Consider the following 24,819-nt stretch of genomic DNA (forward strand, 5'->3'; position numbering starts at 1 on the left):
CACAGGGCTCCATGCTCAGAAGGGTCCTATGCTTGGATTAATGTCTTGCTGTCACCATCTTGAAATTCTTACTATTTTTATCTTTGAACTCGTATTTTGAAAGGGAAGTCTGATGGGACAACGGAGCATGCACGTGAGCAGGGAGACAAGAACTACACGCACATCTGCAGTTCTTGCCTCCCTGTTCACATAGGGCATTTGAGGCGCTCCTTTAGCATCGGATTCCAAAGGAACCCGTAAGTGTGGGAGTTCAGCGAGACTCAAAGGCAGAACAAGGTAAGTATGTCACACCGATGGCTGAGTAAGGGGGCAGGGAGGGTGAACTAAGAGCTGTGAAAGGTCACACTTTCCATTCCGACCAGAACTTGCTTCAAATGCAAAAAGAAGACAATGGCATTTTAAGAAATATGAATAACCAAGGAACCCTATCAAAGCCTTTTTATTTTCATACACATTAGCCAACCACTTACACTTATGTCACCCTTCATTAACTAACCACTTAAGCTGAAACAATGGCATGGAAGGAAAGGGAAAGATAGAGCATCCCATGGTAGCTTTCCTTTTTAGTTCTCTTCATTTTAGTTCTCTTCAACAAAAAAAGAGTGTTGGTTAGAATATGCACATTATCAAGAAGTGAAATAAAAAGTGGAGTTTTGTACAGCATTTCTACTATTCTAGTAAGAACAGAATACATATGTGTGTATGAACTACAAAGTACAAACTGTGCAATTTCAGTAATTCCACTTAGGAGTTAAAGGCTTTCTTTCACATTTCCATTTAAAACAGGCACTGCATAATATAAAAGGTAAACCATGCTAATAATTTTAAATTTTAATTTTTCTCTATGTCATTAAATAGCAAATAAAATAACATCATGACAAGAGGAGGTACCATGGGAGAAAGGAAAAAGCTTTATATCTTAGTATCTTTAATGACAATTTTTTCCCTGTTTTTTAAACCAGGGGTCCTGCATTTTTATTTTGTACTTGGCCCTACAAATTATGTAACTGTCTTAATCAGGTCTACAGAATGCCCTTTTAATAAATCTCAGGAATTCAATTCTAGAAAACAAAGGTAAACCCCTAGTTTTCCTGAATTGTTCTCATTGAAGCAGATAGCTAACCTTTTAGTTCCTTTGTTGATACTAATTGTGCCTAGTGTTTTTTTTTTTTTTTTTTAAAAAAGACCCAGGAAAATAAAATATTCAGAAGCCAAAGATAGTACCATGATTCAAGACATAGAGTTATATGAACAATTTAAAAATAATTTTTTGTTATTATCACATCATAAATTATAGGCTGTGACAGCCAATTACAAATTGGAACAGATGTTAGGACGTGGGTGCATGTGTCGGCTCTCACTGCTCATTAAATACTTCCAACATACACGTATTTCCACAGTCTTTGTGCTCACCGGAATCACAGGCATGGAAAATAAAACTAGATTTTTATTTCTGTTCTGTACAGTGAAATTCTGTGTGGATTTGTAGCATCCTGGAAATAAATACATTGCAGCCTGATCAAAAATTCTGCCAAAATATATTACTTCTTCATTTAGAGAAGATAGTTAAAATTCAATTTAAGAAAATTTGTATAGAATGCAGTTACTTTAACAAACTTTCCATTCCCAATAGTTAAGCCTATGCAATGTTGCAGACTCATTCAATCTAATTTGCTTAATGTTTTAAATGTCCTATGGTGGATGATGGGGACAGGTTACTGTTTAAGGAAATCCACTGACTTCTTTTGGAAAAAAAAAAAAAAAAAGGATATTTTTTGGTAATGCAAATAATCCTCCCATGATTGTGGTTTGCTAAATCCCAATTCAATTCTCACATTCTGGGGCTGCTTCCATGAGAGGACACCTGCATTGCAAACCTCCCTCTTCAAGATGCGGTCACAGGGAAGCTTATTTCTGCCATGCAAACTTTCTGCCATGAAAGTGTCCATGAAAGAAACATAAAATAAGCCACGATAATCCTAAAAGAAACCAGGTAATGGGGCCTGAAAAAACACTAAATAATTATTTACTTTTGCCATCATTTTAGCAATTTGGTTTCATGTCAAGCTAAATTTCTGGTCATAACAGCAGAGGCTCTGGAGCCTGGGATTAAATCCCACTCAGCTACTTAAGAGTACAGCATAAAACACTTACTCTGTGCAGCTCAGTTTCCTCACTGACAAAATGGGGAAAAAATATAGTACCTAGTCATATAGTGTCCTTAACAATGATTAAAGCTATAACAATGCCTAATACAGAAATTGCTGATTAAATGCTAGCTGTCATAATGACAACGATGCTGATCATGTCTAGAAAGCAGAAGTTTGTACCCTGAGAGGTCTAAGGACATGTTACAATGGAGGACGGACATTTTTCAAAAAAAAATTTAAGCAAACATCACAGGTTCCAAAGTGTGGAAATTTCAAAAAGAAGAAAATTACAGACCAAACTCATTCATAAATGTATCAATGCAAAAAATCCTAAAAAATTACTGACAAACAGAATTTGGCAACACATAATAGAATACTACATTATGACTCAGGATAGTTTATTCTAGGAATGTAACATAAGGGGAAAAAGTAAACTTATTTCCACAGGTGCTAAAAAGACATTTGACAAAAATCCAATGCCAATTCTTCATTAATAATTAAGAATACAGTGGAATACTTCCTAAATATTATAAAACACCTTTTAAAACATCCAAGCTAAATATATGATCCTCTTTTACTAAATATTGAGGCTGTATCTATATATATATTTCTATTGAACAACTCTTCCCGGCTTTATCAGAATACTCACTCTCATTTATTTCCCCTACTCTATCTTTTTAAATGTTATACTATGACTCTACTTTTGTAACCTACTTCAGATTTTTGATTGAGTAGCTAAGACTCTATCGCAGCAAAAAAAAAAAAAAAGAAAATGCAGCCAACCATATTACATTCAACCTCCTCTTTGAGGTACCTCCTTGCTTTATAGAGTATGATTATCTTCAACTTTATTTTCATTTGTTCTCAGGGAGGATCACAAAATCAGCAATTGGCAACATGGCGAGAGTGAATTCAAGTTAATACAGTACTCCTACTCATAGTCTGTTTTGTTTTAACTACATAAGAAAAACGTAAGTCCTCCAATAAATACACACAGAATATCAAACAACAGTTTGGAACAATCTTTTGATCTAGTGCTCTTCCTAATTCTTTTCCTCAGTCACTGAAGTCGTAAGATGTAGAAAGACGCCTTCTCCATCAACTAAGGAGAGCCTGGCTTGCAAATGTCTTGTTGGAAACCAGAGCTCTGGGGGACAGGTAGGTTTCGCTCTGGCAGAAGAAGGAAGAGGCATCCTCTGCTCATACTATTTTGCTTTTAAGGTCTAGGTCTCTTTGGACCCAATCCGGATCAAACACTCTTCAAGGCCCAGAGAGGTTTCAAGATCAAAATGTAGGGGGCACTGAGCCCCTTAAAGATAGTCTATAAATACCTTTGCCAGTCATTAGGTTTATTTTTATGTTAAAAAAGAGAAAGAAATGGGATTACCCCTATCATTATTTGGAGGTTTAAAAAAGAACATTGAGGTTTAATTCCTGGTGCATCTCCAAAGAGGGAGAAGAGATGAACCCTTATGAGTTCTCAGCATAAAAGGCTAGAATCACCTCTTACACTACTCTCCTTGGGTGGCTGCAACTTCAGAAATGACTACTTTGGGATGCAGAGAGTTGGCACCTTGGGCTGCCACCCTCGAAACATAGCAAGAACACTGGACTGAGCCAGTGGCTGCTCATACATTGGGCCTCCTCTCAAGAGCTGTGCCAGCCGGCGCTGGGATCCCAGCCAGCAGGCACCTGGTCAGATGGGAGAGGACCAACATTCTCGGGGCTCAATGTGGAGGTGGCTGTGAATGGAGTTGACTCTGTGGCTCTTCCAACGCATGTGAAAGTCAGGCAGAGCTCCACTTGGGCTATACTAGCTCCTTGAGATTTTGAGAGAAATGGAATTCTAATAAAGGGAAATCTGATTTCTTGCTATTCTGGTTGGTGGGGATTTACTGGTTTTAATTTTATTTGGAGATATAAAAAGCAACATAGTCATGTCTAAACTTCAAATGGTAATTTAGCAATATTAAACACAAAATTATTTTATGGCATATTCAAAATTCAGAATTTCATACTACATTGATTCTAAGATACACTTTTCCCCTCCATCTTTGAACATGTCCCAAATGTGTTTTACAGTCAAGGGTATCTGACAGGTGCAGCTGTCTAGGAGTACATCTTCTAGTAAGGTCAAGAAAGTGAGAGATTCAAAGCTGGCAGAAGAGGGTCAGTGATGTGGAAGGAAATCAGTGGAGAACTGTTTTACAATGCTGCACCCCCGATGCTCTTGCTGGCACAGAGAATGATGCTGTGTGGGGAAAAAAGGCCATTGATAACTGCTGGCTTGAAGATGAAGCAGAAGAGTTAGACTCTCGAGGTGAAGAGATTTAGTAGTAATTTAACCTCTCTTTGGCTTATATTTTACTTCTAATGTTTCTATTTTTTTTTTTTTTTGAGACAGAGTCTCATTTTGTTGCCCAGGCTAGAGTGAGTGCCGCGGCGTCAGCCTAGCTCACAGCAATAATGTTTCTTAAAAGTATAGATATTTTCCTCCCCAAAACTGCACGTCACAGTTTGACCATGAGAAAGATATCAGACAAAATTAAATTGAAGGGCACTCTGTAGAATACCTGACCAAGACACCTCAAACTGTCAAGGTCACCAAAAACAAGAAGAGTCTGAGAAACTGACACCATCTATAAGACCCTAAGGAGACATGACTGTTAAATGTAATGCAGTAGCCTGGATAGGACCCTAGAATAGAAAAAAGAGGCCTTAGGTAAAAACTAAGGAAATCAAAGTATAAACTTCAGTTAATAATGTTCCATTAGTTGTGACAAATGTACCATTCTAATGTAAGATGTTAATGATAGAAAAATTGGGGTGTAGGCCAGGCGCGGTGGCTCACGCCTGTAATCCTAGCACTCTGGAGGCCGAGGCAGGTGGATTTCTAGACGTCGAGAGTTCGAAACCAGCCTGAGCAAGAGCGAGACCCCATCTCTACTATAAATAGAAAGAAATTAATTGGCCAACGAATATATATAGAAAAAATTAGCTGGGCATGGTGGTGCATGCCTGTAGTCCCAGCTACTTGGGAGGCTGAGCCAGTAGGATGCTTGAGCTTACTAGGAGTTTGAGGTTGCTGTGAGCTGATGCCACGGCACTCACTCTAGCCTGGGCAACAAAGTAAGACTCTTGTCTCAAAAAAAAAAAAAAAAAAAGAAAAGAAAAAAGAAAAAGAAAAAGAAAGAAAGAAAAAGAAAAATTTGGGTGTAAAGTACACAAGAATTCTCTTTAATATCATTACAACTTTTCTGTTAAAACTCTTCCAAATATTTTAAAAAAGAAAAATCTCTTTTGCAAAAAGAATATAAAATTCATGTGTAAATAAGTCAAAGGAAGCTCTTTCAATACCATAAAACAAAAGCCCCAAGGGATACAAAAGTAGTACCATTGATTAGCACTTTATTTTTTCTTAATTTTATATACAACAACAGAATGATTTACAGTGAAAGGTGCTTTAAAATTTGATGAAATAAGGCAACTATTTTTATTAGAAGCCAGTGTGGCACATCACAAGACCCTCTAATAAGAATAAAATCACCCACAGAACTTGAAAAAAAAATATGCTGCCCATGAAAATCTCCACAACAGAAATATTATCAATTCTTATTTGTATCTCTAGATGTCCATAGGCCTCATTTGGCTGTATTCTGACCTGAGCAGGTATAATCCAAATTTAAGCATTCTCCTTACTCTTGACATTAGGCAGACAGCTCCTGTGCCTCATTTATCAACAAAACACTGAGTAATGTCTGTTTGAAAAACACCCTTGAAAAGTTTCCCTGCCTTTTAAGCTTGGGCAGGGAGTTCCACTCACCCACAAGTCACTTCTGAAAACAGGACCCTCCTAAGTGTGACTACAGAGTGGTAACCAAATAGCTCGGCCTGGGCCCTTGGCTCTGCTGTCCCATGTGAGCTGCCTTTGCCCCTGCTGCAGGCAGGTCCCCTGACCTGCTGGTCCACGCAGAGGGGAGAAGGAACCTGAGAAAGTCAATCTAGGCAAAGTTGGAACATAAAATGAGAGCAGAATGAAACTTGTCTACTCATTTCTTGAAAGGCCACTTACCAGTGGTTCTAAATTTCAGTAGGTTAACCAACCTTGCTCCCCACCCACCCCACCCATTCTTACATTCCAGTGACAAAGAACTGAGTAATAATAAGTTGACACCATGACAGCAAATCAGTTTCAGCAATGGAGTATAAAAATGATTCATATTTGAACTGCAGTGCACATCCACCCAGAAGCCACTTACTGGAAAATGACAGACTCCCAATATTGTTGCTGTGACAGATGTATCACTCCAGAGGATAGAATCAATAACAAGCACAGAAAACCTATCAGAAAATAATCAAGTGACCCTAAAGTAATTACATGTGAAAGGGCTAGAACAGCAGCAATCGATAATCTTGACCAACTCAAGGGCATCACTAATGTCCTTTCAGGAAGGAGGGTGTCCCTTCTGTAAAAACACCGATGGGGTATTTTTCTAGAAAATTGGGGAAATTCTACTATATGTTTAGGCAGGTGCTCACAGCTATGCAAAGTTTCATGGTAGCTAGAGGTCCAAGTAGAATACACAGAAATATAAGTAATATCAAGTCTGCACTAACTTTACTATGTTTACTAAGTTTATGAATATAAAATTTTAATATATCACTTAGTGGATTACTAGCATATTGTACTTAGTTGTACATAAAGAATGTCTATAGAATTATGAATCATCACAAACTAATAAGTCCTCCACCTTTTAAAGTATTTCTAAGACCCTGAAGAAAGACATGGTAGGCTAAAGATCACTATGGACCTGGGCCAGACTCTCAGTTCATGCTTTGTTCATTTATGTACCTTTAAAATGGGAACACAGTAAGTGTTCAATAAACATGTTCTGAAATAATGAATTAATCTACTATTCTATCTTTTTAATGCCTGGGGTTAGAATAAAGATGGATGAGACCTGAGACTTTACAGGAAGAAATGAAAAAGTGAATAGGAGGCTGGAAAATAGCACTGTCAGCAAAAGCAAACCAACTTTTTTGAAAAGCTCGTAAACTTTAATCAGAGAATTAGTCTTTGATTAGCCTATTTGTAAAACTGGGGTTTTTTTCCTTATAGAAAGCATATGGTTTTGTGTGAAACAATAGATGTTTTTCTTCTTTGCCTGAAAAATAATTAGAAAGCAATTTTTAAAGCAAATCCTACACTATTCAGTAATTATTTCCATTAAACATTACAAGATCTGTTGAATAATGAACCCACACCCAGTTTGATGGAACACTCTATGATGCCCCACAGCTCAGAGAGAATCCTGGCTTCTCCTATCCTTTAAAATACAGACCACAGACCTGGGCCCGGGGCAGGCTTGGCCAATATTGAAGGTTAAACCACCCACGGAAGTGTGGCCAGACACCACAGAGTGAACCACTAATGCGAAAATGACTAAGAACAGCAGCCACTGCTGGGATTCCAGAATGTTCACAGACCTGTTCTAAAGGGAGCTTACAGCTTACGCTGGTATGTATGTTACAAGAGAAGCTGCTCTCAATTATTTGGAATTAATGGCAGCTGTGAGAAGCCCCCCAACCCCCAATCTCCACACTGTAGAGCAGGGGTCCTCAAACGTTTTAAACAGGGGCCAGTTCACTGTCCCTCAGACTGTTGGAGAGTGTGCACTGTGGGCCTGGGACGAGTCGGCTGCTAAGCAGGACAGTTGAGACCCAAACTAGACAAGGGGCTGGGAGACCAAGGCACAAGAGCCCAGGCTCCAAGCCCTCAAGCATTACAAAAGCTATCCATGTAACAAAAACATTTGTACCCCCTTAATATTTTGAAATTCAAAAATAATAAAAGCAAGATAAAATTAAGAATTCTTAACGGCAACAGCAGAGCATTAACCTTCAAATGCAGGGTCCTCTGAGTGCACTGGTCAAGAAGCCGGCCCTTACCTGACCCTTCCACTCCCAGTCCCTGCACACTGACCACAACTCTTGAGGTTCTAGGTCATCTGACTTCCTGTGGTCCTGGCACAGAATCGGGAGCATCTCCTCCCGCCACTGTCCCAAACTAACCCTGATTCCCTCTCATGCTCTGACAAATTCTCTCCCTGGCAAGGCTAGCAGATATTTAATAGACTATTTCTCGTACCCACTTGTCCCAACAGCCAGCGCACAGCCTTTCCTAGTTTAGCAGACCTGTTAGACATTAAAATTGTTGGCTTTATTGCCTGTAGCTTTTTCCTTGCCTGTTTTATGTGTGCACCCCACAGAGAGGTTTGGTGTAGGGTGTTGTCTGTTAGATGGTTTAGGTTGGCAAGGGCTTGCTTTTGACATGGAGCCTGTGCACGCGCGCACACATTTTCCAGAGAATTCATCGCTTTGTTAATGTTATCTCTACAGGAAGTGCTATTGAAAAATCAGGACTTCATTTGGCTATTTTTCTTGCAAGTAATAAAGCTAGGTCACGTTAGCTCTCACATGGTATCCAAAGTCAAAGCCTTCAAATCAGCAAGAATTTTTTCTTTCTTTTTGAATGTTCTAGTCAGCTTGGCCATGAAGGGATAAGGCATCAGGAGTAAGTTTCACGGGATGTTTTTTTCCCTGTATGCCATGGGGAAAGGCACTTTGGCACTGTGGTCAGATACACAGGCCCTGGGGCCAGTGCTGCTTGTGGATTTCCTAATCTATTTGGGGATTTACTATCTCCATTGGGATGAAGAGGATGATGATAGTACCTGCTTCACAAAGTTGCTAAAAGGATTTAATGATCCATTTCTGTAAAGCCCTTGGCCCGACACATTTTTGTAGGTGCTCAAAAACTTTAACTCATCAGCTAATAGGTGGATGAGAACTTCCACTCCAGCATTTGTTGACCAGTCTGGAGAATGGACACACACGGCAAAGGCAAACCCGTGGCAACCTCCCCTTGATTTTGTCCCTCTTTTCTTGATGCGGAGAAAAGTGGAGAAAAGGCTGGGTTACCACCTTGGGATTAAATTATGAAGTGCTGGGGACCATGCTAGGAATTCTAGGCTTTCCCCAAGTGTAGATTAAGCCTATAGGTTTTTCAGCTGAACTGGGATACTAGTGAAAGAAGGGGGAGCACAATTAATAATTATGCCAGAATAACAGATGTAAACCATGACCCTGTCAGATAAACCAGGCTATACAGTTGCTTTACTAATAGAATCAACCCCTTAGCCCAGTTGAGTAAGTTTTTCCTCCCAGATATTTCCATTATAGGCAAGTAGAGACTTTTTATTTTGACAGAGAGACTTCCTCGGCCAACTCTGGGTAGTCAGCTACAGCTCTGTCTATAGCTGTGGTATGGATGCTGTGCATATATTGTGTACCCTGTACAGCTATGGGTACACTGACCCTGGCTGTGGAGTCCTGACCGTGGAGTCCACGAGGGAAGGTGAGACTCAGCCCTGGCCCTGAGCAGCTCACCATTTGGCTGGTGAGACAACGCAGATGAAATACACACCCTCCCAAACAATCAGGGAACAAAACAGAAAACCAAATGTTGGTCTTCACAGCATAGTACTTGGTATTATCCATGTGTGCCAGAGAGCACTGAGTGCTCAAGGAAAATAAACGTTTAAAGGGAAATAGTATATGGATAATTAGGAAAGTTGATGTGACTATATTCCTTGATTTTGAAATGTATCCCTAAACACAAATTCTGAAGTCGAAATATTATTGTGCATATCTGTTCCAGATAACTCTCTAATTTATCCTCCTATTGGCAGCTGTCTTTCCATTTGACTCTTTCTCAATAGTCTGAGAAACAATCTCAAGACTGAGTCTCAACACTCTTGAGATGAAGCTGGAACGGTACATCTTTTTGGCCCGTGACAGAAAGGGCCATTAGTCATTTTGGGGTACCCTTTAAGATATCATAGAGAAAGGCTCATAAAAAGTTAGATTTTAGTCTCAGTACATTGTGTAATACATTTGAAAAAAATCATCACGCTTTATATTGAAATGTTGTGAATTTTTAATTGTATTTCCAAGAAAAGATAGACTTGGAGACAGTTTATCGGTTGGTGAGGTCAGGCAGAACATGAAAACATTGTAGCTGAATCCAGTAAGAAAAAATAGGACTTTGAAAAGATGTTCTCTTTACCAAAACATGATGAAATGGTCATCTCTTATCAAAGAAGACCTTTCTTATACAAACTCATGGTGAATTGTTTAAGAGATGGCATACATTTATTAAGAAATTGATATCTACTAGGCCAATTAAAAAAATATCTTTTGAAAGCTTAAGTTCTGCTAAGTTTTATACCTTGGAGGAAAATCAAATGATTCTAGGATTCCTAATTTTTTTAGTGATAAGTTTGGACTCATCTAAAGATTTAAATACAAATACTTCCCAAGGGGTAAATCTATTTCCAGAGAAATAACTAAGAATTAGACATTTGAAAATAGTTTCAAGTGAGAGAAAAATCCATGTTATATGCTACCCACAGGTGTTTCAGATTTTCTGGGTTTCTGCCCTTCCTCTCTCCTCTTCAGTCATTTATTCATCATGTTTCTAAATTCACAATAACATTGAAGGTAAAAAGAAATCTAAGGCGCCTACAGTCTTTCACTCCTGGGAGTTTCCTATTTGGGAACTGAAAATTTCCGTCAGTTATTTTCAACCTCTACTTCCAGTTATTTTTCTCCAGTGAATCCACAACCACCTCTCTTGTAAAATTTATCCTTCAGTAAATAAATAGTAGCAATCTCCATTATTTTATATTTCATCCCACTTCCATAAAGATGAATAAAGCATGCTTAAACATTTTGATGAAAAAGAAAAAGCTGAAATTCTATGGGTTGCCATAATAAAAAAGAGAAAATTGTGTATTTCCTCCTGCTTTGTACACAAATATAAAAATCAGAGTAAAACTTGTAAGGGGTATTAATAGTCTATAAGAATATGAATTGCATTAAAATTTGTAAGGATATAATTTATATTTATTCATTGCTGGGTCAATAGTTGTAAATAAACTTTGTTAAAAAATTTTTTTCTATTTTTTTTTATTTCGGCATATTATGGGGGTACAGATTTTAAGGTTTCAATAAATACCCTTTCCCCCCCTCCCCCTACAAGTCTGAGTTTCCAGCATGACCATCCCTCAGATGGTGCACATGTCACTCATTATGAAATTAAATTTCCCCTGTGGTATAAAAAATGAGAAACTTCAGATGATTAAATTCTTGCCTGAACTTGCTGAGATAAAATTGTCATCAGTTAACTAAACAAAACAGTGCCATGCTCTTATTTTGATCTATGTTTAGTAGGGCAGGTCAAAATTCTTGCTATTTTCTTACTCAAAATTGCTTTATATGAGTAAGAGAGATTGGAAAAATGAAATCTAGAGATGACAAACCCTTTCACATATGTATTTTTGGGGAGTCACCATATTCTCCTTTGGAGGCCACACCTATGGAACTCTAAGGGGCACCTGACAACTCCATTCGCTAAGGCCACCAAAAAAGCAGCTTTGACGCAGGAATCTCCCCTTGACAATTAAGGAATGATAATGACCACGGGAGATTGTGCACCTGCGGTGCTGGGGCATAATCTTAGATTTTGCTGCTTTTGTTTCTCAATCTTGTTTTGATAGTTGTCCCTGTCAGAAAAACATACTTGGGTATGACAGAGGAATGAGTGTGGCTTTTTTTTTTTTTTTTCAATAACTGACAGCTCTGCCAAAACAATCTACCCTTATAATTTTACTGACACCACCTCCCCACTCTTAAATACAAAACAGAACAAAACCACAGAACTACCACTTAGACCAAGGTTTTTTAACTGAGGCACTAAACTTAGAGCTGACCAAAACTTTATGATTTAGTCCAATCATTATTAGCAATGGAGACAAATCTCAGAAAGGTTAAGTCCATCATCTAAGACCATTCCGCTTGTTATATGTATAACAGCAACTGACAAAATTTATAAAACACGCCTACTTGGTCTATATGAGCTGCTTTATCTGATTTATCTACAGTCTTCACAGTGCTTCTAAAGATTATTCTCTATTTTATATATGAGAAAAATAAAACTCAGAGGAGTTAAATGACTTACCTAAAACTACTCCACAGTAAGCTGCGTAGAATTTGAACTCAGGTCTATCTGACTGAAAAGTATTAATACATAGATATTCTTTCCCCACGTTATGCTGACTCTCAGGCCTATCTTTCCTAGAAGACAGATGTTAGCGTTCTGGTCCAGGGCTTTTTCCGGGTCAGAGTATCTCCGGGACACAAGCACTGTGGCCTCCACCTCACCACTACCGGCCTTACTCTGAGGAGTTACAGGCAAGATGGCAACCAAGAAGCCCCGGCTGAGTGTGAGAAATATGCTGTGTTAGGGAAAGGAGTGTAAGGATCAGCAGCTGTGAGAATGTGATAATTACAACATTCACCCTCAGCAATCCCTCTGGAGTCCTAACACCTGGTTGGAGGGCAAAATTTGCAGTCAGAATTTGTGGTAGTGGTGAATATACATGATATATATATGTTTATATATATATATTTTTTATTTAAACCTTTTCTGCAGTAAGTATACTAAAATAACCCTTCAAGTTGCATTACATAATCGATGGACTATAACTCTTCCTTCCCAGGTGACATTGATTAAAGTGTTTTCAAATGTCAACAGAACATCATAAAGTATGAATCTTTAAAGTTCAGTGTTGAGAAAGTTCTCATTTTTTACTTTATTAGGAACTTGCAAAATTATCAGCAGTTGAACATAGCAGTAAGAAGCAAAAGCTTAAGTAATGTAATGTAAACCAGAAGTGAGAATATTTATGATGTGAGTAAAAAAAAAAAAAGGATATAGAAACCTAGAGAATCTATGACTCTATTAAATGTGAATCACATTTTATCACATCATTGCAGGGCTCTGGTGGCCATTAATATTATTAATAGCCACCTGGGAAAATAATACGATGTTTCTACTGCTATAATTAATCTACTACAATCTTGGATCAATTTTTACAGAAATTTTATATGACTATTAATTTATAAAATGGCAAAAGGAGGATACCATGTTATTTCCTTTTGGATGGAAGACTAGTAAGTGGCTTGGAAAGACCTCTGTCAATACTTAGTAGATATTAAAATAAACACAGAAATGCTTATAAATGATTATTCAGTGGAAGTATTAGTCCACAGATCACTAAATGTTAGCCTGAATATTTCTGAATGATCAACAGCTTCTCATTTCAATGATAAAATGAGAAATAATGGTAAACACATCATTAAACAACTAAAATGTGTCAAAGTAGCACTTAATATTTGTTTTGAAAATGAAAGTAATTTACGGTGTTTGGATATGACTCAGTTCAACAGAAAAAAAATGTCATTATCCTATTATAAAAGAAAAAGGAGGAACTGTAAATGATGCTCTTTTTTCCATAAGGAAATAAAAATTCTTTGCTCTTGTTACAGCACCTTGCACTCAAGGGATTTAATTCATCACTTTATGATCATGAACTCACTAACTCACCCACAGCATATCTGTGGGAAAATACACCTTATACAGAGGAATAGAACTGAGAATGATCACACAGTAAGCTGGTGGCAGAAAGGGAATAGAGCCACAAATTTCACACACACATTTTCTGGCAGGCAAGATAATGCCCCCAAAGATTGCCCACATCCTACATTCTGGGGAGAACCTGTGAAGATGTGAGATTGCATGACAAAGGAGAAATAAGGTTGCAGTTGGAATTAAGGCTGCTAATTAGTTGATCCTAAGACAGGGAAAGTAACCTGGATCATCCAGGTGGGCTGAATATAATCACAAGGGTCCTTAAAAGTAGATGAGGGAGGCAGACGAGAAGGCCAGGGTTGTTGACTTTGAGGTAGGAAAAGAAAGCAGTAGCCTCTAAAGTGGAAAGCGTGAAAAAACAGATTCTCTTCTCAGAGCCTCCAAAAAGGAATGCAGCCCTGCCCACACCTTGATTTTAGCTCAGTGAGACCCAGATTGGATTTCTGACCTGCAACTGCAAGATAATAAATTTGTAATATTTTAAGCCACCAAGTTTAAGGTAATTTGTTACAGCAGCAGCAGGAAACTTATATACAGCTGCTTAATCAATTAGGACCAATTAATGCAAATGCAATCACTGAAGACTATAAATAATCAATTTAAGCAACTGAAAAATAACATTTAACTTGGAACACAAGTCTATTTTTGAAGTAATAAAAGCAGCACACAGATTCCTTGGCTTAAAGAAATATGGGAAAGGAAATATGTAAGAAGAATGTTTTTTCACTTCCACTAGAATACCAGAAGAAAAATGGGATTAATAAAAAGAACATATTGATCTCAATGATGAGGTAAGAGGTTTTTAAATGCTAATTGGAAATACTCTTCTAGGAGTTCTGGAATCCTCATCCCTAGGGTTAAGATGCATAGTGACCTATCTATTTTATGTATCCCAAATGGCTTAGATATTTATTTGCCTGACAACAGAGCTTAGATTAATCAATCTTTCATGGCCTCCTCCAGCCTAAATATTCTATATAGACTTGCATCTCTTCAATTCCATGCCACAAATATTTATTGCCTATCTCACTGTAAATTATTCTGATATGAATAGCCAAAGATTTAAACATAAACCTTGACTTTGAGTTTACAATATAATACTTATTTAATAACAAAGGCAAAGAACCATATTCAAGCTAGACAAGAAGAGTCATAAGGGACAGATGAGTGTCACATTGATAAAAACCCATCAAATAAAAACAATGCATTTTTATTAATCCTAAAACTATATCATTGGTCATTATTGGAGGTTATCAGGTTATCAACTTATATCCTTATATCCTGCCTTTCATAAATGTACTTTATATACAGGAAATTAAAAAGCAGATGAGAGAAAATTCTTCTTTATCATTGGCTAAAAAGCAGAAGAAATGATAGAATTAGAGAACTTCCATTTTATAACCCCTAAATAAAATAATGGATCTTGAAATGATCATCAACAGATGCTAAAAACATTTGGAAAAAATTTGATGGGAAATTTTATAACAGAGGGATTGGGCTGAAACCATACAAGCACACCAAGCAGTCTTAGATCACTAAGTGGGACAGATAGCCATTCCATTATGTACCTCTTTATGTGGGTCATTAGGAAATACATAGTACTACCTATAAAGTATTACATACCTCCCAAAAGCTGAATCCAAATATAGCACTGCTTCTAAATCTCATTATCTTTTCATAGGAAATTCAGGGGATAGAGGACTCAGCTCAAAAGATACAGAATGGAAGCAACTAGTTAAAGACAGAATAATGATCCAGTTTCTTTAGACATCAATGGCATTTACAAGGGGCAAAAGAAAGGATTGTCACAGTATAAAAGAGACTTGGGAGACATACTCGAATGTAACATATAGACCTTGTTTTGATTCTGATTCAAACAAACCAACTCTAAAAAAATGTAAATATGGATTAGGTATCAAATGATACTATGGAATTGTTGTAATGTGATAAAGGCATGGTGTTCTTAAAAAGACATTTATCTGTTAGAGATGCATACTAAAACATTTTCAGGTAAAAGGTGTGAAATCTGGTTATGCTTTAAAATACTCAAGCAAAAAATACAGTATGTATGAAAGAATACATAGATTAAGATTAGCAAAACAGTGACATATATATAAATTGTATGATGAGACATGAGAGTTCATTATAATATTCTTTCTCCTTGTACATTTGAAATTTTCTACAATAAAAAATATTAAAGGATGAACACAATAATAGGAAAATAAAAGTGTTCCTAATCCATTTAATTAACCTTCACCATTAAAAGAGTGCAAGGTTACAATATTTGTGCTAGAGATTTTCTTTAGCTTTCTATACATATTTATCATTAGTAATTTGACTTCTATCACTTTAAGATTGAATGCCTTTCACTTTATATGGAAAAAAATTCACAACTGACCAAATTCTCAATTTATATAACCAAAAAATGTATCATAAATAAAATATTACTTCCAAGGCTCAGTGAAAAAAGGGACAGTAGATATGTTTCTCTTTGTGTGGAGGTAAGCATACAGCATCCTGTCGCTTTTTATAATAATGAGTAAATATAATGGAGCAAATTTCAAATTCTTTATGATTTATGTGGTCAAGGTTAATGTTAATTACATTTGTTGAAAGTGCCTACTTCTCTGTTTTTTGGTAACAAGGAGATTTGCTTTAAAGTGATTGTCTTATGTAAAATCCAGTCAAGATATATAATTAACAATATTACTCTCTTGCCTGGTTTTAAAGTCCAACAGAGACTTCTCTGAGAAACAAAAAGCTGCAGGACAAAATAGATTCATCTTCAACATTCCCTGCATGTATGCACAAACACCATAACTGACATAAAGTGGGTTGAATTTACAGGATTAAACTTCTGAAAGTTCATAGAAAGGCTCTTAGCAATAATCCCACCAGTGAAACAAAACATAAATCTCACCTTAGACTATTCAGAAAGCCTTTGAAAGCACTCAAAGTAGATGATCTCTCCCCTTTTAAAGTATTCTTCTCTAAAAGAGTTTTATTTGCAAATAATTTTTTTTCTGGAGAAGACTTGAAGGTGACTTATATCCTCAAATTACATTTTAATATGATAAAAACATTTCCAAAGAAATATAAAATTTTATAATACATAGAAAAACGTCAATCTTTTTGTCTGAAATACTCTAAATTTTAAAAAATGTAATTTACATTCTTTTCTTTTTAAAGATAGCTTCTCATGAAAAGACCCCCATCCTTCTACCAGAAGGATGTAAAGACACAGCAGGAAGGAACATTAGTCCAGGTAAACACACTATGTTACAGAGGTTTAAGTCCATGCATTTCAGTTGATTTTTTCCTTATGCATTTTTAAGTTATGTGGTCAGGGATTGTAACTATAATGACAGCAAAGATGACTATTTCTGCATGCAATAAAATTTTTTAATGAAAATAATTGTGTTATGGGTCGCAACAATTATGAAGAGGATTTGTAATTCTAGCATTCAGTTAACAATGTAAAAGAAATGGTTGTTGCCATCAAGATTTGTATGTCATGTTACACCCATTACCTCTCACCTCCCTTCTTTCTGTGCCTGATACCCAAACACCTTACCAACTACAGCCTCCGTGTATTTCCCATCTGCAGGAAGAGGGAAGTACTGGTTTGGTGATGTGTTGCTGCCATATCCCAGAAGAAAACCTTCAAGCTTTACGTTTGGGCTTGGACGCAGGAACTTCAAGAGGATGGAGTCACTTGTGGTATTGACGTGGACTTTTAGGCTTGGCCTTTTTCCTAGTGATGGGAACACAAAAATAGGTGATTGTTACTTCTCCTCTTTAGTATCCCATGCAAATTCCCAACAAGGATTAGTTGCTAGAGGCATCATTCTTGGAACAAATGTTATCAACTTTGTCACTCAGTATCACAGCACTCACATCCAAATGCCCAAAAGTCATTTTCTTGGACAGCAAAGAAAATGCACAAAGAAGCCTGGAATAAAAAGTAAAATCATAGGGGTTCAATACTTGGTAGTTTATTATCAAGCAGGTAGGTGGGATTGGGGCCATTTTGGCTATGCATAGTTGGTCAGAACCTTCACTTTATACACTGTGGGTATAGTGAAAGGACCTGGATTTTCTTATTGGCAAAATGGAATTACTACAGCTTGAACCCCCGAGCCTCTTCTATGCTTCTATTTGATAGTGTCAGAAGGGAGGGAAGAGAAAGTTTCTGGCTTAGGGGTAACTGAGATGGTAGAACAGGGAGTGCTGGAAGGCAGAGACGGGTTGAGGAGAAAGATGATTAGTTCCATTTGGATCTGCTGGGTCAGTGAGACAACTCCATGGAGACGCCCAACAGCGAGTCGAATGATCTAAGTGTCATACTCAGAACTGGAGTGCAGATCCATCCAGGTGCCATTTGCTTGTAAGTAATGACTGGGTGAACTGGCCCAGAGAGACTGAAGGCTGAAAAGAGAGCCCCTACTCAAGTTCAAAAGACTTTTTAACTACTAAGGGAACAGGACAAATAACCATGCTAACCAAAGGTCTTGACCAAGTAGTGAGGAAATACATTTTCTCTTGTCTTTGGAGCCAGAAGGAACTTGTTTCAAACCCCAATGCTGTGACTCATTTGTCATTTTGGCCCCTGGCAACTTCCTGAACATGCTTGAGACTTACCTTCTTGGTTTACAAATGGTGAACAACATCTGCCTTCTTGCTGGGTTGTTCAAAAATTTGGTTAGTGAAAATAGCACAGCCTTAAAGCTGACATGTAGTAATTTTCAACAAGGGCTTACTAATACAAATAATTCAAAATCCTTTAGCCATGATTCAAAAATCTGAAAAATGTTATATATATATATATTTTATATATATATATTTTATATATATATATATTCATTTCAAACTCATTTGGTAACAAACCATAATCAGAACCATTATGGGGCCACTTAGTCCTTCTTTAATCCCACTAGTGTGATTATTCACGTTTCATTGAAGAAAAGTGTTCAATTCAATGGTGCTGATTGAATTCAATGGTGCAGAATCCCACTGAAGAAGTTGTGTAATATGTGGTCTAAACATCCTAGCCTTTTCTAACCCACCCTCCACCAAATTTTTGAATTCCAAAATGTGTCAGGACTCAAGGAGTTCAGATAAGAGATTGTGAACCTGAATTATTTTCCTTATTCCCAAAGATTTGATATATTTAAGGTATTTTGCCTATTGACAAGCCTTCATTTACCAATGTAATAATTCACATTCTATTTCTTGTTAATCAAAAACTTATACTGTATAAATACCAGTCATCACATCTGTACAGCAGGGCTTTCCCAAGACCATCACACTGAATTTATTATACTCCAGCCAAATTCAGCCTCGACAGTCTCAACATAGCTACACAAAAAATATTCAATTAGGCCTCTGGAAAAAGAAAACAACGTTTCTTGGATACTAGGTTGTGGTAATTATTCATACCTCAGCAGCTAGGACTATAGTTTTCATGTATGTGCATAGTACTTTGTATTTTTCAAGAACTTGATGAAATTTTTATAAACTTCTTGAATCTCATATTTCCATACTTATACCTGTGGAAAAATTGAAACTCAGAGATATTGGGTGGCTTTTATAATATAAAGTCTGAGAAAAGGATCTTATGGCTCATCTAAAACAATTCTTCCAAATGAAGAAATTGAGGTATCCTGTACATTAAGTCATCTGTATGTGAAATGTAGGGTCAAAACTGGTTCTTGACATTCTTGCTCTCTTTTCATTGAGAGCTTTGTCATTACCCAACAGAGTAAGGAGTGACTAAGCCACAGGCCAGAATGCTCAAGTTGATGCCAACCACTGATGCTTTGTGCTAACTTCGCCAGATCTTGATAAGGTGATTTATACTTCATATAAAACACAGATTTTTTGCCAAGCCACTGTTTTCCCTTTTAAATAATGTGCTTAGATTTACTCCATCCTTCTCAATAGAATTGAACGAATGTAAGCGAAGCACATACTCTGCTACCTTAGGAAGTTATCAGGTCTCACAATGAATCAAACCACAGCCAGCTTGTTTCCAACACTAGTTTGGAAGAAGAGTTTAAGGAATCTTGATGTGTTCAGGCTGCACTCATATTTGACCAAGAGCCAAGAGTCACATCACTTTAGACCTTCACTCATGGACTCTGGTCTGACGTACCACATTATTCCTCCCCTGGGAAAATGGAAAGGACAGCTTTTATGAGAAAAAGGAAGGCTATGAAAAGAGCTATTGACCAACTGAAGTGGAAGTGATCACACCTCTTGTGCATAAGATTTTTCATGACTTCAGTCTTTCTCTTTTTTGGCAAACAATTTATGTCAACAAATACATCAACATCATATAACTTTTCCAATGTATTAGCATTTAGCTGTCCTACTTTCCCCAAAATTCCAATTCATAGTACTCTCTAGAGCTAACTTAAAATGTTCTGGAAAAAAAATACACATGGACAAATCTCACCTTAATATAGCATCAAACACTTAAAATTTAAGACCATCATCCCAGTTCTTTATATACAGCTAGCAACACAAACCTCTTTATTATTTTACCATGCATCACTTCTTCTCTTAATACTTTTCAACATATCTCATTTGGTTTTGGCCAGTATTATCTCAAATTCTGCAATACCTGTGAGGCCCTGGCCCATCACCTTTGCTCAGGTTGTCCACCTGGTGTGGATTCCCTCCATCTGTATTTTGCCTTCTCTACATCCTTTTACTCATCCAGTTACTACCCCATTGATCCTTTCAGTCATCGGCAAAAAGTTTATACTCTTATTTCTCCAATATGTTGGGGATATATCTATATGCATTCTACATTAACTTTTAATCTTTGATTAATAAATTTATTTTCAGTGAGTACGTCTTACAATGGTTTGGAACACTAGTCATGTAATGACAGCTATCTTTCAGCAGTTAGTATGAAGATCTCTGGTGAGTGACTTAAGGTAGAGATAATAAAAAATAATATTACACAACATGATACAAGCTTACCTAGTATGACATCTATAAACAAAATAGTAGATAAGTCACCCAGAAAACCCCAGGAGTATAGAGAAAGAAGGATACTGGAAGAATACTTTATTGCATCTTATATGAGAAACAAAGCGTATGTCAACAGGAGTGAAAGAAAATAAAAAATAAATGTGAATGTTTTAGGGAAAACACACCAGAAGGCCTTAGAAAAAAATATTGCATGTTGGCAAAATAGAATATTGGATCTATGACAGTAGTTTCTAATCTTCTCATTGCAACACCTTAAGGCATATCTTAATATTACAAAGGATGTTGTGAAATTCTAAAAAAAAAAAAAAATCTTTCAAAACAAAATTAGAACCAATTTACTTTTTACTTTTTAAAAGTAAATACTTTCCCTTCAGCATTAAAAAATAGTGGCAAGGTGGTAAGACTAGAAAATCAGACAAAAGTTAAAGCACTGTAAGTTTGAAGAACTCTCTAGATCAACCAGAAAAACTAGTTAATTTTGACCCCAATATTCTGAGTAGCTGTGGTCATTTTTATTCAAACTCTGCAAAGAAACATAGTCTGAACACATGGAACTTAGACCAGATAAGCTATCATGGACACCTCCGTGGAATCCATTTGGTAGGAGGAATTCTTTCATTTCTAATCTCTCATAAGGTTATCTTATACTTTCCAAAATATTTCAGAATGTAGTCTAAATTGTTCATATCAAGTTGGTCAAGATGATAAAAGTACTTCATTGGAGAAATTGCAAAATATTAAAGCTCTCTTCTAAAAATAAAGACTACATATTAGTGTAGCAACAATAATTAGCCTATATGGTTTCAATTTTTAAAAACACTAGTGAGGAAATTAGAAATATTCTAAATAGCAACTTAGGGCTTAAACCATATCAGGTACATTATTAATTTCTATAAGATACTAAGTAAAAGAATAGTTATGATACTGATGTCAATAAAATAATGACATTGTTTCAGGATTAAAAGCATAACTCTCTTCTTACCTATAACATGTTTCTCTTTTTGTTGCACACTTTCCACTTACAATGCTGAACTCTATACTTGCTCAGCCACCTATTTTGCTATACAAAATCAGATTTTCTAAGATATCAACATAATGAAATAAATCCTATCCATTGAGATATGGTATATGAAACATAGATTTGAAAAATTAATAAATGGGACTGGATCAAATTTGTAAAGTTTTGAATTTTAAAAGAACTAATGAGAAAAAGAAAAGGCAAGATATACATTGGGATAAAATATTTGCAACACCTATACCTATTAAAGGACTTGTATTTAGAATTTATAAAATAATTCTTTCTATTCAATAATAAGAAGGAATACTTAAGAAAAAATGGCAAAAGTTTCAAATAGATTCCTCAGTAAAGGAGATATATGATAGCCAAGAAGCACATGAAAAGATGCTCAACATCAGGGGTGGGGGTTGTCAGATGTTTTCTGTAAAGGGTCAGATTGTAAATATTTTAGGCTTGGTAGGACAGATGCTCTCTACCACAACTATTCAACTCTGCCATTGTAGCACAAAAGCAGCTGTAGATGTCATGCAACCAAATGGACTTGGCTGTGTCCCAATAAAACTATATATATAAAAATAGGTAGTGGGCTGGATTTGGCCTGTAGGTCATTGTTTTCCAACTCCTGGTCAACATCATTAGTCATCAGGGAAATGCAAATTAAAACCACAGTGAGATATCACATGCATAAGAATGGCTAAAATTTTAAAGACTGTCAAGAACAAGTGGAACTCTCCATACATTTCAAGTGTGAATGTTAAGTGGTATAACCACTTGGGAAAACTGTTGACAGTTAGCAAATAACTTATCAATTTTATTTCTAGGTATTTATCCAAGAGAAAAGAAAACACAAGTCTGTGCAAAACCTTGTATGCAAATATTCAAAGCTGCACCAAACTGGAAACCCAAATATCCACCAACAGTTGAATGGATAAACAAGTTATGGTTCATCCATACAATGAGATATGACTCAGCAATAAACAGAACAGATTACCTATGTATGTGACACGGTGGTTGAATCTTTTGTCTGGCATGCCATCATGCCACTGCAGAACGGACTGTGACTTTCTTCATCTCCACATCCACATTAGACTCCACTTCACAGCACTGATGGAAGTAGTTTTATATAGTGCCTAACAGTATTATTCACCATTTAACAAATTGGTAGTAGAATGCCCTGTGTAAGCTGGATAGGAACTCAACTAAAACCGCTTTGGACATTGTGATCCCTAATCTAAAAATGAAATTACTTCACCATGTATGTATAAAACGCTAGATGATGAATAAATAAGAAAATTGAGGAAAAGAGATTCGGGGCATTCAGGAAATGGTGACTTAATAGCGCACAGCTTTAGAGGTAGATAGAAAACATCTTTATTTGTGTCTCATAAACACAAATCTGAAAACACAATAAAAAAATCCTGGTTAAAATGATTAAATAAAGCAAGATTTTTATAAATCTAAAGAAAAAATACATTTAAAGAATTATACAAGAAAAATTGTGTAAAAGTCCCATAAGCCACATGGACAGCTGCCTCAGTGCCAGGGAATAGGGGCCTTTAAAAAAAGTCAGAACTTGACTTTACTCATACATGATCGTATGTCAGCAATGAGTTCAAATTGTTGCATTCCGTATTATCTTCTCCAGGACAAGCAGAATAGCATGTTCCCTCTCCAAGTTGCTTTGCTGTGAGCCTGCCAGCTGGGAGACATGTTCCCATGTGCAACATGTGCTTTCAAAATTCAGGAAACAGAAAGTCCCAGCTCACCTGAAGAGCTCCCCTTACAAAGCCACACCCAAACAATTCCCATAGATCTGTAACCTCTAGGAGTCAACTTGTTAGCTTTTTATTAGGACATTATAGCCATCAAATACTCAGAAGATGTTTGCTATTGAATTTAGAAAGAAATGTCATTTGACCAAAAGTCTGAGAGGGGAAATCTTTTCTTCTTAATGGGGCACTTTATATCTGTTTGCCCAGCTGTTTGTATAAGTGACTTCCATTTCAGCTAAAACAACCAGAGTTTCCACCTTGGTCAGAATTCCCAGTGCCCTGATTCCTCAGGCCAATACTTCACCGTCTGGTGACTTTGGATGACTGAGTGAGACAGACTGAACCTGCCAATGTTGACATTTTAGCACCACTTGGCAAGGCTAATAGTTTTACCAAAGGAGCAATAACTTCATTACCTACTTTGTAACCCAGCCAACAGCCAAGTAGGAAAATTACTTTCGTAGACTACCTTCTAAGTCAACAGTCTCTCACTCTTAGGAAGACATTTCATTCTGAGATATACGCAGATGTTACTTGCACACATTCCCTTGATTTAATTTCACTAAAATTACTCTTTAAAATTTGAGGCATGCTAGGGTGTTTTTATGGAGGGTGGAAGGGCAGCCACATGCAATCAATGACCATACAGATGTATTTGCTATAAAGAAAGCAGAGCAGTGACATGTTAAAATTCAAATGACAAAAAAAACACTAAGTAAAATTTATAGTTGCCTTGGGGAATATGTATTTTTACTTAACTGCTTTTCATTTTATCCATTCATTAACTATTAGGTTCTAGGCATTACTGAGACAAATACAAATAAGACATGTCTGAGTGCAAATTGTCTGCCCATTCTAGTAAATGAGGCAGATGAATAAGTCAATTGTTTCAGTGTAGCATGATTAGTACAATTAGCACAATGTGGCCCTAAACCTGACAGAAGGAGTAGCAAGAGAATATGTATAAAGAAAATGTCCCTTTAGTTTTAACTAGTCACGGAAATAGTTTTTATTCCGTAAAGATATGCCTAAGGCAGATAAGAAAGTAAAGGGCAAATACTGAGATGTCAAAGTCTATTTTGTAATACTCTTGCTGTACCAGTTTGGAAAATTGGTAAATTAGTAATTATTAACTTTTAGTGCATATAAAAGAAAAAGAAGAAACACAATCAGCTAAGGAATATAACAAAATTCATTTCCGTTCTTTTGGTTCTTTGTTGATTTTTATGAGAGATGAAAATCCATGGAGATGATTAGCTTACATTCTCCTGCTATTTAAAGAAAGAAATAATGGCAAGAGGTGCTTCTGATGGAAGGTGGGAT

The 24,819-nt window shown here is 36.6% G+C and overlaps 1 protein-coding gene across 1 annotated transcript in view; it reads right to left on the reverse strand.

Moving 5' to 3' along the window:
- The window catches only part of ABI3BP (ABI family member 3 binding protein), a 222,646-nt gene that overhangs the window by 146,183 nt on the left and 51,644 nt on the right, over nt 1-24,819 (reverse strand). Inside the window, exon 2 of the mRNA XM_012779687.2 lies at nt 17,279-17,458. Coding sequence (XP_012635141.2) covers nt 17,279-17,458 — 180 coding nt within the window. The remainder of the gene's footprint in view (nt 1-17,278; nt 17,459-24,819) is intronic.

The sequence above is a fragment of the Microcebus murinus genome, chromosome 1 (assembly GCF_040939455.1).
Source record: "Microcebus murinus isolate Inina chromosome 1, M.murinus_Inina_mat1.0, whole genome shotgun sequence".
NCBI lineage: Eukaryota > Metazoa > Chordata > Mammalia > Primates > Cheirogaleidae > Microcebus > Microcebus murinus.